The sequence below is a fragment of the Anas acuta genome, chromosome 8 (genome assembly GCF_963932015.1).
Source record: "Anas acuta chromosome 8, bAnaAcu1.1, whole genome shotgun sequence".
Lineage (NCBI taxonomy): Eukaryota > Metazoa > Chordata > Aves > Anseriformes > Anatidae > Anas > Anas acuta.
The window spans coordinates 29,951,994-29,967,753 of NC_088986.1; the positions used below are offsets into that span (position 1 = coordinate 29,951,994).

A 15,760-nucleotide genomic window follows, 5' to 3' on the forward strand; every position below is an offset into this window, starting at 1 on the left:
CAATATAATTCGACAGTAGAAATTTAATCATGTTCTACTGATTACACCTTTATCAGAAAACTGATAAAATGTATGCTCACATTGAACATTAGCAAGAAATTTTTCAAATGTCCTTCAGGTTTTTTTTCTTTCTCTTCTCTCCCTCCATTGCTTCTCTGTTTCTCCCAAAGAAATTGCTATAAAGCTGATGAGAATTTGGATTTGCTTTGAAAGCATCTTTTGTTCGAAGACTAATTTTAACCTTGCGATAAAGATTGCTTTTTTGTACTCTGTTGAATGTGATATCTAGTAATTGTTTGTCAAGGCAAAGTGCTGTAGGACATAATACATTTTAAAAATGATCTTTTGTAATTATAGTACAAATGTCTTTACATTCTAACATCTAAAGCTACAAGCAAATATGTCAAAAATTAGAAAAATATGAAATTTTATCTTAAATGTTAGTTAAATGTTAATTTCTAAGTACTATGGATTTGCATTATGAAAAGTACTTTTTGCACAACTTCTCAAAATAAAGTAATGATGAAGAAAGATTCAAAACAATATTTTATTGTAAAATATGTATCTCAACTCAAAAATATATATTTGTACATTTGGTGTAAACATTAAACATACACTTCCAGGTGTTTGTTTTCTAGTTTTTAGGTTTTTTTTTTTTTTTTTTTTTTTTTGTAAGACTTCTAATCTCTAGTCTCTATTACGTATGAATTTCAAAAGCTTTGGGGGGCTGCTGTTTTTTAAAAAAGGGCACCAGATGATTCTTACTTGACTTCCAGTGGGGGTGGGATTGTCCCAAGATAGTTCTAAGGTGAGAAGAATACACACTACTTCTCCTATATTCTGATCTAGGAAGATTATCTTAAAAGCTTTGGTGTTTGCTAACTTGATCATAAGTTATTGGTTGTGATGCCCTACTGTCTGAAAATTGTTTTAGTAAGAAGGTTGGTGTGCTGAGCAAGCAACTGTGGTAAAAGCTTAGGTAGAAATCAAGTTAAACGTGTAAATTTAGAAGTTTCTCATGCATTCTTATGGTTACATCTTAACGCACTAATGAGACAGTATACAAAGAATGTTAAATACATGGTAACTAAATCTCCAACCAGTTGTCATTTGTCTTTCACACAATGTGAGTGCTTCAGCAGTTTTTCTCCAAAATCCTGACGCGTGCTTTTTCTCTTATGGGGCTGCACTCTTCTGTGCTAACTTATTGATTTGGAAAGCTTGCTTGCTTGCTGGAGCTGTAATGTTAAATTGGTTTAATAAACACAAATGGGATAGTTTAATGTTGTAAAAACTTTTATGAGGTAATGGTCTTTTTTTTTTTTTTTTTTTTTTTAATAGTTTGCATAACTCTGCTTATTCAGTCTAGAAATAGAGTAGAATATTAAGGAAGATTTATAAGCACTCTTTGTACTCCTGACTTTCGGTATTTGGGTGCTTTCATCTTTAGAGAAAAACAAAAAATGGCCAGTCAAATTAACTCTATTTTGCAAGCACATGATAAACAGCCATCAAAAGACAAGAATACTTTTTAAAGTAACCTTTTCCTTCTATAGCATATTAGATCTTGTAAGTAAAAGATGAAGAAGTGTAACTTATAAATAACAGCACCGTTCTTTTTCAAGATCTGTTCTATACTAGTGGAGAGATCAGTACTCTCATGGTTTAAATTGCCAATGTGAATGATTGTGGAAGGCTGAGGAAATAATAGATTTTTAATACAGTTCTTATTTTGATGAAAGAACTTGAAAAATAATTATTTTATGTCATTTTATCATTATATCTTGTCTGTCTTGAGGAGAAGCAAAGCAATGAAGAGGAAAGAGAGGGCTAGGTCTAGTCTTTACTCACAAAAGCAATAAAAAAAATAAAAGGAGGTGTCTGTATAGTACTAAATTTCTCATATCTGGTGGTGGAGAGATTAGAACAGTTTCTGCATGGTGGGATGTTCTGAGATTAGTTTTCTGTCAAGGTAGTTTCAGGGTTTCTAAAAAAGAAAAAAGAAAAATGCTCCAATATTCACTCAGGGAAAGAGGAGGAGAGGGTGAGGAAGTGACTTTGCTGAGATTTTGCACTTGTACAGAAAGCGTAAATTCTGGCCAGTTCCCTGTCCAAAGTAAATTAAAATGGTTAATACAAGTGTTAGAAATTCAACAGGTGACACTGTGTGCAACATAACCTGGAAAACAGCACAGCATCGTGGTTTGCGTGCTTTGCCTGCTGCCACATCTAACCACCATTGGCAGAAATCATAAAAAAATATACCTGCCCCGCTCCATGAATCAGTAGGTCTAGAAATACGTCATAAAAATCCTACACTAGCTGATAAGGTCTTTGTGGAAGTTAGTGAGCTCTGTGAATCTGCATGGTTGTACCTGATGGAATGGGTGGAATTTGTTTGTGGAGGTGCTTGCAGTGTATTTTGCTTTCTGCTAGAAGGAGCCAGACAAGCTCAGCTTGAGAAATTCTGAGCTATGGAGACATTCAGGAGAGCAAGTCCCTGTTCTGGTCTCAGAAAAAAGAACCCTATGGAAATGTCACATGTCTCACAGCTCTGATGGAGGAGAGAAAGTGAAGAACAACTCATAATGATGTATAGGAACAGTGCTGTATGAAGTGGTATTGTTGCTTCAGGTTTCATTTGCCTTTTGTAGATGGTTAAAACTCCAGAAGGGGTGATACTAGACACAGTCTGGCTAGACAGCTGAGTCACAGAAGAGGCAAATCATCACAAGACCTTGAGTGAGAGTTGGCAGGGAATTACGAGGACATAAGTCTGTGATGCCATTTGTATCTGTGAGGGTGTGCAAACAGCAGTGAGCCAGATTTCCAGAATGCTTTAGCTGCTGCAGTATTAGGCAGAAAAGGGCACTATCTCCTTTGCCTCCATATTTTTACATAGGTGATTTTGTACATCAAGCTCTACTGTAATTAGGGAAAACTGAACTGATGTTGAGAGGTTGATTAAAGCATTTAGAAAATGAGCTTTAAAAATATTTAATGTCTACTGAGTTTTGAAATCTTTATAGCTTTTTAAATAGATCTTTGATAACCTGGAGAAAAAAGGTACAGCAGAATTTGCTTAAATACCTGCATTTTCAGCTACTATTGTTTTGTTGTTTAGATAATGAAGAAGGTGCACTGAATACAGTAAAGCAGAAATTTACATTTGGGCTTTTTTTTTTCACATTGCAGTTTACTGTCTGCTAACGTTAAATATGCTGTATTGAGATCCTTGACTAAAATTGCCTTAACAAGGTGTTTATTTAGATCTCTTCTTCACAATGAGGCCATTGTGACTATATCAGTGTTGATACTGACATTTAGTGAGTAGTAACCCCGGGACTGTACAGATAACTCTACTTGGCAAGTATAATGCCCTCACTCCCTGGAATAAAGAAAGGTCAAATAAATTAACTTTGTAAAAAGTAGTAATCTGCTCACTGTATTAAATCTTTTTCTCATATTAATGAAAAGAAACTGACAAAGGTCACTAAATCCTATCCGCTTTAATAAGTTAAAGTTAAAAAAGCTTAATTCAAACTATTCAGTGACTTTCATTGACTTTGGGGGCCAACAGTGTGAGGCAAGCTCTTCTGTGCCTCAGAAGCCTCCCAGAATGAAGAAAACACATTAGTACTTGGTATAGTGTCATTAAATGTATTTATAAAAAATCCCAAAATCTTATTCAAAAGCTTGATTGTACTGTGGATACTTGCATTGCAGAATTGTACTTCAGGGCTGAATGCTTGTATAACAAGTTAATATATTGAAGGTATCATTAACTAGTTTTCATTCCATGTCCCAAATATATATGTCTATTTGTTCTCTTAAGCAACTTTATTATTTAAAATGTTTATTAAAATACCATTAGCTATGATATTTTTGGGAAAAATAGGTGAGAAAGACTGCTTCAAGATCTGCAAATCAATAGCAACATATTAGAACTTAGATATTAAAAATAATATTGAATTATACTTTTGGTTCTTCTTATATTTGCCTAATATAACTACATTAATTGAATTGGCATGAGGCCATGGTATACCTTTTGGGATATGTTTTATATTATATTCCACTGCACCTCTGCACATCTCCACACATTTTTCTCCAAACTTTTTCTATTTTTATTTTCTAGGAGAGATGATTGTGAAATAAAAATGTGAACCCTGCTAATGAAGAGCTGTCTTCTTGGTTCCCCTAAAACAATAACTCTGAGAGAGGGGTGAATAGATTGATTTGTTTGTATGGGTCATTAATTTCCACGCCTACAGATGCCAATGTTAATATTCACAATGTGAATTATTTCTCAGCTGATCACTTTAGCTGAAACACACAATGAATGTGCTTATCGCATGATCTAACACCATGCCTGACATCCCTTTGGGTCCCTTAAAACTCAGAATGTCCCTGCTGCCCAAACATATAGGTCTCTCTCTCTCTCTCAGCATGGTTGTGTTTTGACAATACAGAAATCTGTGGCAATCATTAACTGAAAATGCGGACAGTGTGAAGTAAAACAAGTTTTAGAGTGAATATTAAAACATGAGCTGACACCCTGAATTGCATCTTCATTTACAGTTAACTTATAGAAAGCATTTGTGTGTTTAGAGTTTATCTTAAGATGTTGTTTCAAAACTCCCAGCCCATTAGACTTGGAATTTGAAGATCTGACTGTAGAGTTCAAGGATTATTAGAGCAAATGGGTCTTGATCAATGCCTTGGGTCTTTCTTAGTGTTTTAATTAATCAACAGGAATAAAAATACTTGTGTAATGAAAATTTACACAGTTTCAATTCATGAGAAAACTAGACTTGTTCATAAGCAGAAAAGGGGACTCTGAAAGCAGCAGATAGTGGCATTTTATGTGTGTAACACAACTTTCTTAGGAGACACCCTGAGCTAGAAATATTTCAGGGATTGATATGTTTTTGGTGTGCCCTCCTGGGGAGAGGAATCAGCTTTTGAGGCAAAAGAAGTAATTCAGTAACTGAAATATTCATGAGTCACAGTTGGCCCTTGATTCCATTTGCTGTTACTGTTTCTCTTGGCTTGCATTAACTCCCCAAAACTAGATTGTTTTGCTGGAATCTGATGCTGAATACAGTTTCTGTGATCCTGAAATCTACCTTAATTTGCAAAATTTCCCCAGGAAACAAATTAATTTTCCGTTTCTGTTCATCTTTGCCAATATATATATATATTATTATTATTTTTTTCCCTGTAGCTTTGTCTTTTAGTGTGGTCAGGTATAAGAATTGTTTCTCCCTTGGTTGCTTTATATTTAGAGTCCTCTATCCTTGGTCTTCATGGTATGTGAAAGCTTTGTGCTATTTTCCCATGGATGGTTTATTGCTTCTGTCTTGGGTAAGAGCTACTCTAAGAGTTTTGGAGTTTGGAGACATACTCCTATTCCTATATGCAGACATGAACTGTTACCTGTATCCAGGGACCAGACCAATTAGTCAGTTGGGTCATTTCTTTGATGCAGTCAGCCTTTTTTAAAGTCTACATTTTTTTTTTATGTTCATTCACTGAAGTGTTCCCTCTCAAGCTTCCTGCATCAGTTCCATGGTAGCTTTTATGCACATATCAACAGTAAAAGGGTTGTGTGGGGAAATTTTCTGCGTTTTCCTGAAGTTTCAGTAAGGAAAATGAATGAAGAGCACCAGCATTTGGCCACATCATTCCTACAAACAGGGAAAATTGGTATTCAAACCAGAAGATACTCTGTCACAACCCTGGTGTGTTGGAGCACTGAGGCTATTCCAGCTGCTCTGGCCTTTACCTCCTGTTTTAAAGATATCCAGTTAGAAGGACTTCCTATCTTAGTAAACAGCAGGACTTCCTATCTTAGTAAAATAACCTGTGATATCAATTAAAATTCACTTCAAAGACTGAAGAAAATGAAGTTGGCTAAGCCCAGCCAAGAGATCCCTTGCCTAACTCTCTCCCTGCTTAGATTTCATAGCTGTGGCAGGAGACTGAAGAGGAAGATGGTGGTAAGGCAAGCTTTGTATGGGTATTTCACACTTATCTCAGACAATTTTCCTTTCTGTCACTTGTATGATTTTATTCTGTATGTACATAGACAGATTCCTTGAATCATCACATAAGTTATAAATTCCATTTTGTTTCCATGAACTGTGAGTCTTCTTGTGTCTGGGGCTGTCATGTGCTAACAAGAGACAGGAGAGATGCCAGCGTGTCAGTCATTACAAACTCTCTCCATCTAGCTCACTCTGAGCTAGTAGAGGCAAATGAGTAATGGGATCTTAAATAAGGACAGCCTATTCCTCTAGGGAGGATCCAAGACAAAGGAGCCAGGTGGTAATGTTTGGATTTCAAAGCCAGGAAGGATTTTTGGAAGCAGAAGCAGCTTGGTCAGGAAAGATAACAAAGTGGTGCACGGACGCAGCAGAGGGGTCCTGTGAGACAGAGGCAGTAGGGAGGCAGTGGGAGCTGCTGATTGAAGGAGCAGCTGTGTGCTGGCAGGGGACAGCAGGGAAAGATCCCTGAGCACCAAAGAGAATCTCACAAAATCTCTGAGAAAATTCAAGAGTAAAGAATGTAGGCAAATAGATGTATGCGTGTTTACTGTTTCATGTGGCTCTGTGCATCTCTTGTGGTCATTAAAGTGAAAAGTAACTGCTTTTGAGACAGTTTGCAAAGTCTGTGCATTACCTGATTCAACTTCATGGGACCCTGCAGAGATGAATCGTCCCAAAAAAAAAAAAAAAATGCAATGCCTGAGCTCTGGGAAAAAGAGTGTTGAAGCCATGGGGATTCAACAGCAGTCATAGGGTCTAAGCAGAGGTCTCTGTTCTTAAGAGAGAGAAGCAATTGCCTGGAGACCCAAGAAAGATGCAGAAACTTCAGAGTGTTTTTGTAGGGAAGCAGGGTGAGGCTTTGTCAGTGTCCCACAAGAGTTTTTTTCAAGGCTGTAATATGTCAATCTTTGAATTCTTAGCTTTAGTAAACTGAGAGGGAGACTGGAAGAAAACAAAACATGCACATAGTAAGATAACAAACAGTACCGTAGGTGGCTCCAAGCATTGTCTGGCATATGCAAATCCACGAGCCAGTTGCAAAGTGGGAATCATCCCACCTGCAACAAACCAACAGGCAGCTCCGAGCTCGGGCTTAGTGCCGTGCTTCCTTAGCTACATGTCTTCTGACTGAGTGGGGCATAGCAAAAAGAAGCTCATGGTGGCCTAAAGCATGGTCAGAGTAACTCGTACCTGTTGGCAAATGACTATATGCACTCTTTGCTAGCAGGAGTAAGGTCATTTGCCAGCATTTAAGTCATTGACTTTACATGTTTTCTCATGCTAGATGATCTGGTAGCACTGGCCTGTGTGTATGAATACCTTTCTGTGATGGAGTCAAACTCTACTGAGGCAGTTTACAAGGAGCAGGTAGTGCTCAAGAAGATAATGCAGAGCAAACTGATGTAAATGGTTCTTCTGCATAAACTCCAATTTTTGTAATCTGTTTTGGAGTGAGGGGAGCGTACTTCGCTGTTTGCTTTGGGTTTGCATCAATTCAGAAAATGTTCCAAATTTTTTTTTTTCTGAATATACAATTTAACTGTTGAGAGGGAGGTGAAGCTTTTGTGTTGAAGGCAAAATACTATTATAGGAAAATTGAGGATTGTTGTGATGTCACTGTTCCAGATTTACTATTAGGTCTGAAAATAGATGAACTGGGAAGATTACTTTGTATCATTTCTACATATGTGAATGGACGTATAATTATCTATCACTATAAAATATTAGTGCATATTTACTGTATAATAAGTAATTCAACTTTATAAACAAATGAAGATTATCCCAAATTTACATACAGTGTGAAGAAAAGTCCCTTTATCCTCTGTAACTGTAACATTTGGCAGATTCAAGAATAAATAATCTTTTGTGGCAAGGGTATGCCTTATCAAACATATGCAGATCAGTGCTAATTAATGCTAATTAAGGTTTCCTGTCTATCTAGTTGGAAAAACGTCCAAATGTTATGAAATCCAGTTAGTATGCCTATTACCCTAATTGTTTTATATGGGATGGTTCTTAATTAAAATATGTAAATTGACCTTAATTGCTATATACTAATGGAGGTTCATGTTATCTCACTAAAAATGACAAGATGGTGAGGAGGGGTACTTAAACAAATAATTCTGATAGATTTGTAAATAAATGACCTTTACTCAAAATTATTTTTAATTGGAAATTGGCAAAAAGAACACTTTACCATCTATGTTTCTCTTTAGTTTTAAATAATGTTGGAATTTACAGTTCTTTGTAAATATAGATATGGTGACATTGTAGCTTAATTAAGACTACTAAACAAGTCAACATTTTATGTGTTTACTGTCTCTTTCAAAATTGTTTGCTAACCTCATGCTGACCTTCAGAAATGTTGTGGTTTGCAGTACTGATCTTAATTTGAACTGGTTTTGCTCTTATTTTTTGACTTTGATCTCTTTTTATCATATCATTTCATATGTGAAGTCTGACATGCTGATATATGTTTGCTAGAGACTCAACCTGTGATTCTGTCTTCTCATCAGAGAGTCTGGAGGGCAGCACCCCTTTGCACTTCACTTATTAATGCAGGACACAACCTTCTACCTTCTCTGGGGGATGATAGCTCCCATGCATTCTGTTATATGACTGAGGCCTGCACAGATATTTATACAAAGTTTTGTTTCCCATCTACCCAACACAAAAACATTATCTGAATGATATTGTGCATGGTAGTTTATAGATGTCATGTATTGTCATGTTCTTGATAGTTGAAATAATTTATCATACCATTTCACACACAGAGCAAACATTTTTCTGCTCCAATGTAGATAACAGAATTTTTAAAACATCAAATTCAGGTAAGTTTCTATAATGTCATAGACCTCACTGATACACATCCTCACTTTGCAAAGCCATTCTGACAGGTCTCACTGTTTTGCAGGATATTGTGACCAATGTTTCTCCAAGGATTGTGCGTGGAATTACTTCAGGTCCCCTGTACGGCCCAGGCCAAGGCTCTTTTCTAAACATTGAACTGATCAGCGAGAAAACAGCAGCATATTGGTGTAGAAGCATTGCGGAATTGAAGGCTGACTTTCCAAACCAAGTAAGTACCACTAAATCATAAAGATGCAGTATACTTATTTAAAATCTCTAGCTTATAGGTCTGTAAAAGCTCCTCTATTTAACGTTTGTTAAACAGAAAGCCAGTTTCCTTACTGACATGAGTATGGTATTGAAAAACAGAAAAGCTCATCCAAATCATTTTTATGACAGCAAATACTGTGAAATGACTGTTACACAAATAGAGAACAATCATTTTTAGTTAGGCTGATATTTACATTCAAATAGATAATATTAAGGAAAGAGTTGATTCTAGTGTGGATGCTTATCAGTGCTTCTGTGAATAAGTTTGCATACAAAATTATATTTAAAGAGGAAACCTATAGTATTCATTTTCATTGTTAATTGAATTTGATTATAAAAGGAATTTTTGTTCTTTTCATTCTTAATCCAAATGTGAAAGATACTTCTGATATTCTCATAAGTAATTGGCTGATTTACTAGAAAAGAAGGAACATTGACTTAAAGTTAACTTTGCTGCAGTGAGAGAGTTTTGTTAGAACCTTCTTGGCTATGGGGAATATCTGTCTAGAAGGTAATAATGAAAGTTGTGAGCAATGACGCCAGCTAGCTGGCATAAGTGGTTTTCAGCTCCTGTTCTAGTGAATAAGAACAACAAGGTGGAAAGTAAAATTCACTTCAATCATCATTTCGAACAGAAAGAGCTCAAAATCCCAGAGCCTAGGTATCTTCTGTCTTGAAGTTATTACATCCATAGTTCAGCTATGAACAAAATAAGTGAACATTCCTGAATGTATTATGGCATGAAGACAGTCAGATATTTTTTCTTGTTCCTGGAGTTTCAGTGTACACATCTGGAACTATAAAAGTGCTTGAGCACATTTTATTGATAGCAAAGTCTAAATGCTGCATGTTTAATGTCCTACTTCATTATACATGGACTGTGTATTTCATTGCTGAGGTTCACGTCACTTTATTTACTGTGTTTGGGCTTCATAATAATGCAAGCGTGAACCTAAAGATAATGTTTTAATTCTCTGATTTTAACATCCTTTACCAAAGTCCTGGATATTGCAGGCAGGCAGACTGTTGCCATTTCTGCTCTGGGAATGATCTATTGCAGTCTTCACCAAAAATCTCTCGGTATTTTGTGCTTGAGTCTAAACTGTTCTCTGCTGTGAGGGAAAGACCTAGTGACAATTTCAAAAGGAAAATGTGAATTTTCTGAGACCTATCTCCTCATGTGGGATGAAGAAGTCCCACTCTTCTGTAGTTCTCATGGTGAATATCTTCATTCCTTCCTATGTGAGTTATTAGTTTGAGAACGTGAATTCAGCTACTCACGTTGGCTGTGGCTGCTGCTGTGGTGTCTTAGGGGTTGGTAATGCTGCGTGGGCACAGGGGAAGCAGCATCCGGCACTGTACCTTCCCTTTGCTCATGGGGATTTTTAATACGTGTCTGTGAACTTGACTAAGTGTCATTATTATAATGGTAAATTTGTTGCTAACTGGAAACAGAATGTTGTTCACTTAGCAAAAGTCTCTTGATGCTTATTTTGAAATACTCTTTATAATTAGAGCTTGCAGAATTTTATTTTTTTTCTCCAAATCCTGTTCACACCTCTAGAAAGACTTTTACAATTGATGTGGTCGGGGGGCAGGAGGGGATTATTAAAACTAAAAGTAGTTTCTGAGAACTGTCTGGGTGAGCTAAATTAACAAGCAAAAAATGACATCTGCTTAGACAAAAGCAAAGCTGAGGTGAGGACAGAAGTGACTACAGCAAAGAAACCTTGCTACAGTAAATATTAAAAACAAATCATAATTGATACATAATGACTTTTGCTATGTAATACAAGCATTTTAATGTCCAATTTCTTTTATAAATTTAAATACCTACCTCACTACAGGACAGTGCTACAGCAGTGTTGTATCACATGCTATTCAGAAGAAACAAACCATAATACAAAAGGAGATGCTAAATTCCCCTAATAAAGGCTAGCATTTAAAGTAAATTTTGAAAGGGGTTTTGAGAACCACCCACACATCTCAGTGGATAATGTCACATACCTGTGACTCCTTGCCTCTATAAATCAGAAACGAGCATCTTGCTTGGCCAGATGCACTGTGTGCTCCCTGCTGGTGGGTGGCCTGATTCTTGCCTGCAGCTTAGAGTCACCTCTGTCTGGAGCTTCTCCCAGGCTTCTCTTCTTCTCTGGCCCTGAATCCAGTTCAAGTGGACCTGGGCAAAAAGCTGCCACCAGTAGAAACTTGCATTGATGCCACTGGGTGGTGAATTAAAGAATTTTAAGGGTCCAAGTAGAGGACAAAGCAGGAGGAGAAAGGAACTGTATTTTGTAGGCTTGTTTGTGAAGTACCATCAAAATCTTTGCTATTTCAACTTGGCTTCTTTTTTATTATTTTTTTTTTTATTTTTAACTGAATTTAATATCACTACTACTGTTTTTTCCATACAGAAACAATCACTGAGGAATTAGGTGGTGTTCACAGTACAGGCCCAAGATTTTTGTTTGTTTGTATAAGTTGAGTGCTTCTCTGTTCATGATTTGCAGTTGAAAACGGGATTGTTTTCCTTCTAGTACTTCATTTATCTCAGTAAGGTGCTACGTTAGCAATGTGGTTGAGACCATTGTAAACATATGGTTTTATTCAGCATTGTTTACTGCTAAATTTTCAAATGAGGCAGTGTGAAAAACAGTGTCCACTGCTGTCCTGTATGCCCAGAAAACATTCTTTCAGTCAGAGAGAGCTGTGAAAGTGAGAAGGAAATTGGTCTGTTTCTATTTGTTATGTCCTTTTTACTTTCCCAGATATGGTTGTTATTTTGGTTGATATTGTTGTATATTGGTCTGTCTTTGTTATTTCCAAACATCTTCCTTACATAGTTAACTAAGTTTTTCTTAATACATCTATTAAGTATTTCTATTTTTCTCTCTTATAACCACATACAGTATCTGATACCATAGGATTTATCATTCTATACAATTATTAATCAGCATAAAATGTATTGGTTTTGTTCTTTAATGCTAGAGACTGAGAACTTAACAGTGAGAAACACTGGAACAATTATTTTATTAATTTCACGGTCCTAAATGTAATATGAAAATATTCTTTCTGAATTAGCATAAAGCTGACTTCTTTGCAAATTTTGCATCCCTGCTCAGTAAAGTAACAGGTTATTTGTTGTGTGCTGCGTTAATGTAAAACTCAAGAAGAAAATCAATAACTTCATAGTGGCACATATGGTGCTGTGTTGTGGATTTGTGACCAAAGCAGCGTTGGTAATGCACTGGTGTTTCAGCTTGTGCTGAGCAGTGCTTGCACAGCATCAAGGCCTTCTCTGCCCCCGACAGCAAGTAGGCTGAGGGTGGGCATGATGCTGGGGAGGGACGCAACAGCTAACACAGTTGCCAGAGGGATATTTTGCTCAGCAGTAGAATTTGGGAGGGGGCTAGAAAGGGTGGGGTTTTGTTTGTTTGTTTGTTTGTTTCAAAACAGACATTGCATGGATGGTTGATGAGCATTTGTCTGCTTGAACATGAAATATTTGAAGTGCTTTAGATAGTGGAGCAAAAGTACTGATACTAATGCCACTGTAGTTGTACTTCCATATTCTGTTTACTAATGAGGTACCTGACTACATGGTGAATTGGTGTACTTTCCAGCCAAAATTTGGCTAAAAAAAATGTATTTTACCATGTATTCAAGAAACTAGTTACTTAGGAAATAGCTTGGCCAAGAAGATTTCACCCCCATGATATAATCAGGAATAAAAACTCTGAAGAAAAGAAGAATTCACTTTTACTTTAGCAAAAGTCTACAAGCTATCATGATCCGTAGAAAGTGGCTGAGAAAGTTGAAATGAAAACCATAAAACCTTGCAAGAGAACATACTGCTGAAATTTTGTGTTCGTGTATTTGACATTAGCTAGGGTGTAGCTGTTATCTGTGCTGGGAACTGTGAACACCAGTAATGGCAATATATCTTTGTGTGCCAGTAAAACCGGGAGCTGTGTGCACAGCGGAGCTGGAAGTTACGAGAGTCATTTTTGGTGATTTCAGGGGAATGGGACATAGTGCCGGTAACACTTTGTTTTTTCAGAAAAACTCTAAATGCTGGTCCTCATCCAAACCTTATGCTTATCATAGCTAAACCTGCTCATTTGAGTTGGTAAAGCAGCTCCTTACACAGATGCCTATTCCAGTCCCATAAGCAGGTCTGTATTTACAGTACCTAGTAGCTAGTCAAAGATTTTAAGGCTTCCTGTTACCCTGGAGCCTCTGCAGCATCTGCACTGGGGAGAACATGCTTGAGGGGGGCAGTGCCTGAAAGTGGCAAAACAATTCTCTGATGAACAATGTGAACTGAGGGTTCTGTGATGTGGGGATGGGCACAATTGCCAGGTAGTCTTTCGCTGCCTTTTGAAAAGTGTAATTGGTACCAAAAAACATGCAAATTAATTCAAAATCTAAATATTTAAATTGTGTGTGAAATGTCATCCACTACAGGGCTGACAGCAGTCCAGCAAATGTCTGAGAGATTTGTTATAAGAATAACCGGAATCTTTGAAGATACCAAACTGAGTATTTTCCAGTATTGCTGTGTTTGTATACTGAAGTCCTAAAATTAACTTTTTGGCCTTCTTAGTGAACACAAATGAGTCCAGACTGCTGTATGATTCTAAGGAACTTATGTAAGATACCAGATTGTCAGCTGTGACACTGCTTCTGTAATTCAGATATCAGCGTTGTGGCGTGTTGAATTGAGAAACCTGTTCTGCTAGAAACATTAAATAGGACCCCAAAGCTAAGCTTAAAAATCTTGTCTTCCTATTGTTTGTTCTGCTGCATGCAGAATGTTGCTGACAGTCCTTCTGACAGTTAGTCAGTGGAGAGCAGCTTTTCAAGGCTGAAACTGTTAAAGATATATTTTTGTTCAACAATTTTGTTCAGAATGTCCCAGGAACACCTGTCAGGAATAGCCATGTTAGACTGTTAGAGAGAACAGCAGATCACTATATTCCAGGCTGATAACCAGCTTCTTTGTAGCATTCTCAAAAAAAATAATAAATAAATCTCCTGGAGTAATTAGTAATATTTTATTATATTTTGTTTTTAATCCATAGAGTCCATAGAGGTGTGAAATAGAGTAGCTAGTGCTTTTTCTTTGTTTTTTGGTTTTTTTTTGGTTGGTTGGTTGGTTCGTTTGGTTTTGTTTTTTTTAGTTAAACTCTACACAGAGAAGAGAAAAAAGGTGTTCCAGCAAGGAAAGTATAGTTGAACAGGCATACATGACTACTTTGTTCCTGTAAATAACCTTTAGGGAAGAAAAAAGCTGTGTTCAAAAATATTTCTGAAGTTATAAGTTGAATGGAAATATATTTCATACAGCAATAGTAGTTATTTGGATGCTTTACATGGAGAGGTTTGATTAATTTACCGAAGTGATCCCTGAAGTGGGATCCTACATATCAAGCTTTATATATAGGACCAACTCTGCTTTTAATAGTAGATTTAATCCACAGACTGTGAATAACATTTTTGTGCTTATGTTTTGTGCTTTTCCCTCGCAGTCTGCACTAACAGTAGACCTTGTAATCTGGTGACTGGGAGGAATTGAATGACATATTTGAAAAAAAAAAAAAAAAAACAAAAAAAAAAACTTTTTTAGATATAGAGGAGCCATAGAGCCATAGAAATCACAGCTCTACTGTAAAAAAAAAAAGTCAAGCTTGCCTTTCTTACTAGGTATATTAGGAATATTTTGTATATTTTTGCAGGCATTATTATAGCTTTTACTTCTGATGGGTGTTCAGAGGTCTGTGGGATGTTGTGTAGTGTACACTGTATTTACATTTTGAGCTAGTAGCCAGGTTATATAAGGTAATAGCTCATTTTACCATTTGTTTTTGGAATTTGTAATAGCATTTATAATATGTGTAATTAGAGAAGGTGAAAAGCAGAACCATCATCTTTGTATTTGCAAGTCCTGTTCAGAAGAAATGAAGATCATATTGTCAGTCAGCTGTTCTCCATATATGCCTGGTATTTCTTGGGCTAGTATAGATAGATATGGCTTTCCATACCGGGAAAGCACGTTTTATATTCCAGATACATACTGATGTGTGCATCCACATCAACTAGAAAGGACAGAGGAAGGGAGCCACAAGCCATGCTGCCCAGAAGCATGCCCACTGCCTATCATGGAAGTGCCCAGCAGTGCAGAGCACCTACCTGGGTTCCCTGTTCTCAATTTCAGATCCACAAATTACATTTAAAATCTCCAGAAGTTGTTATTGCTGCAGCTTAAACTTCCCAAACCCAGCCTTCATGGATGCTTGGTAGGAGGTGAAAAAGCCCACACAGCAGTTGTTAAATTCACCATATGGAAAAGATCCCTTTCACTACAGAAAACTGGCAGCAGGCCGAGTCCCTTAACATCAGAGGAAATCCTAGCCGAAGAGGGAGAACAAGGCTGCAGTAAAGCACTCCTACTAGTTACCTTGTCCAGGAGCTAAACCACTTGGTCCTAGATAATATGGAGTGCAAGAATGGCCAAGACTTCTCAATGTCCAGTGACTGCTGCGGTGGGTAGAAGAGAAGAGGCCTCAGAGCATGGAGCATATGACTGCCTC

The 15,760-nt window shown here is 36.9% G+C and overlaps 1 protein-coding gene across 2 annotated transcripts in view; it reads left to right on the forward strand.

Annotated features, from left to right (window-relative positions):
• Positions 1–15,760, forward strand: part of DPYD (dihydropyrimidine dehydrogenase) — a 355,462-nt gene that overhangs the window by 213,895 nt on the left and 125,807 nt on the right. For both annotated transcript variants that reach the window (XM_068690107.1, XM_068690108.1), the window contains one exon: positions 8,962–9,126. In XM_068690107.1, the coding sequence (XP_068546208.1) occupies positions 8,962–9,126 (165 nt within the window). The remainder of the gene's footprint in view (positions 1–8,961; positions 9,127–15,760) is intronic.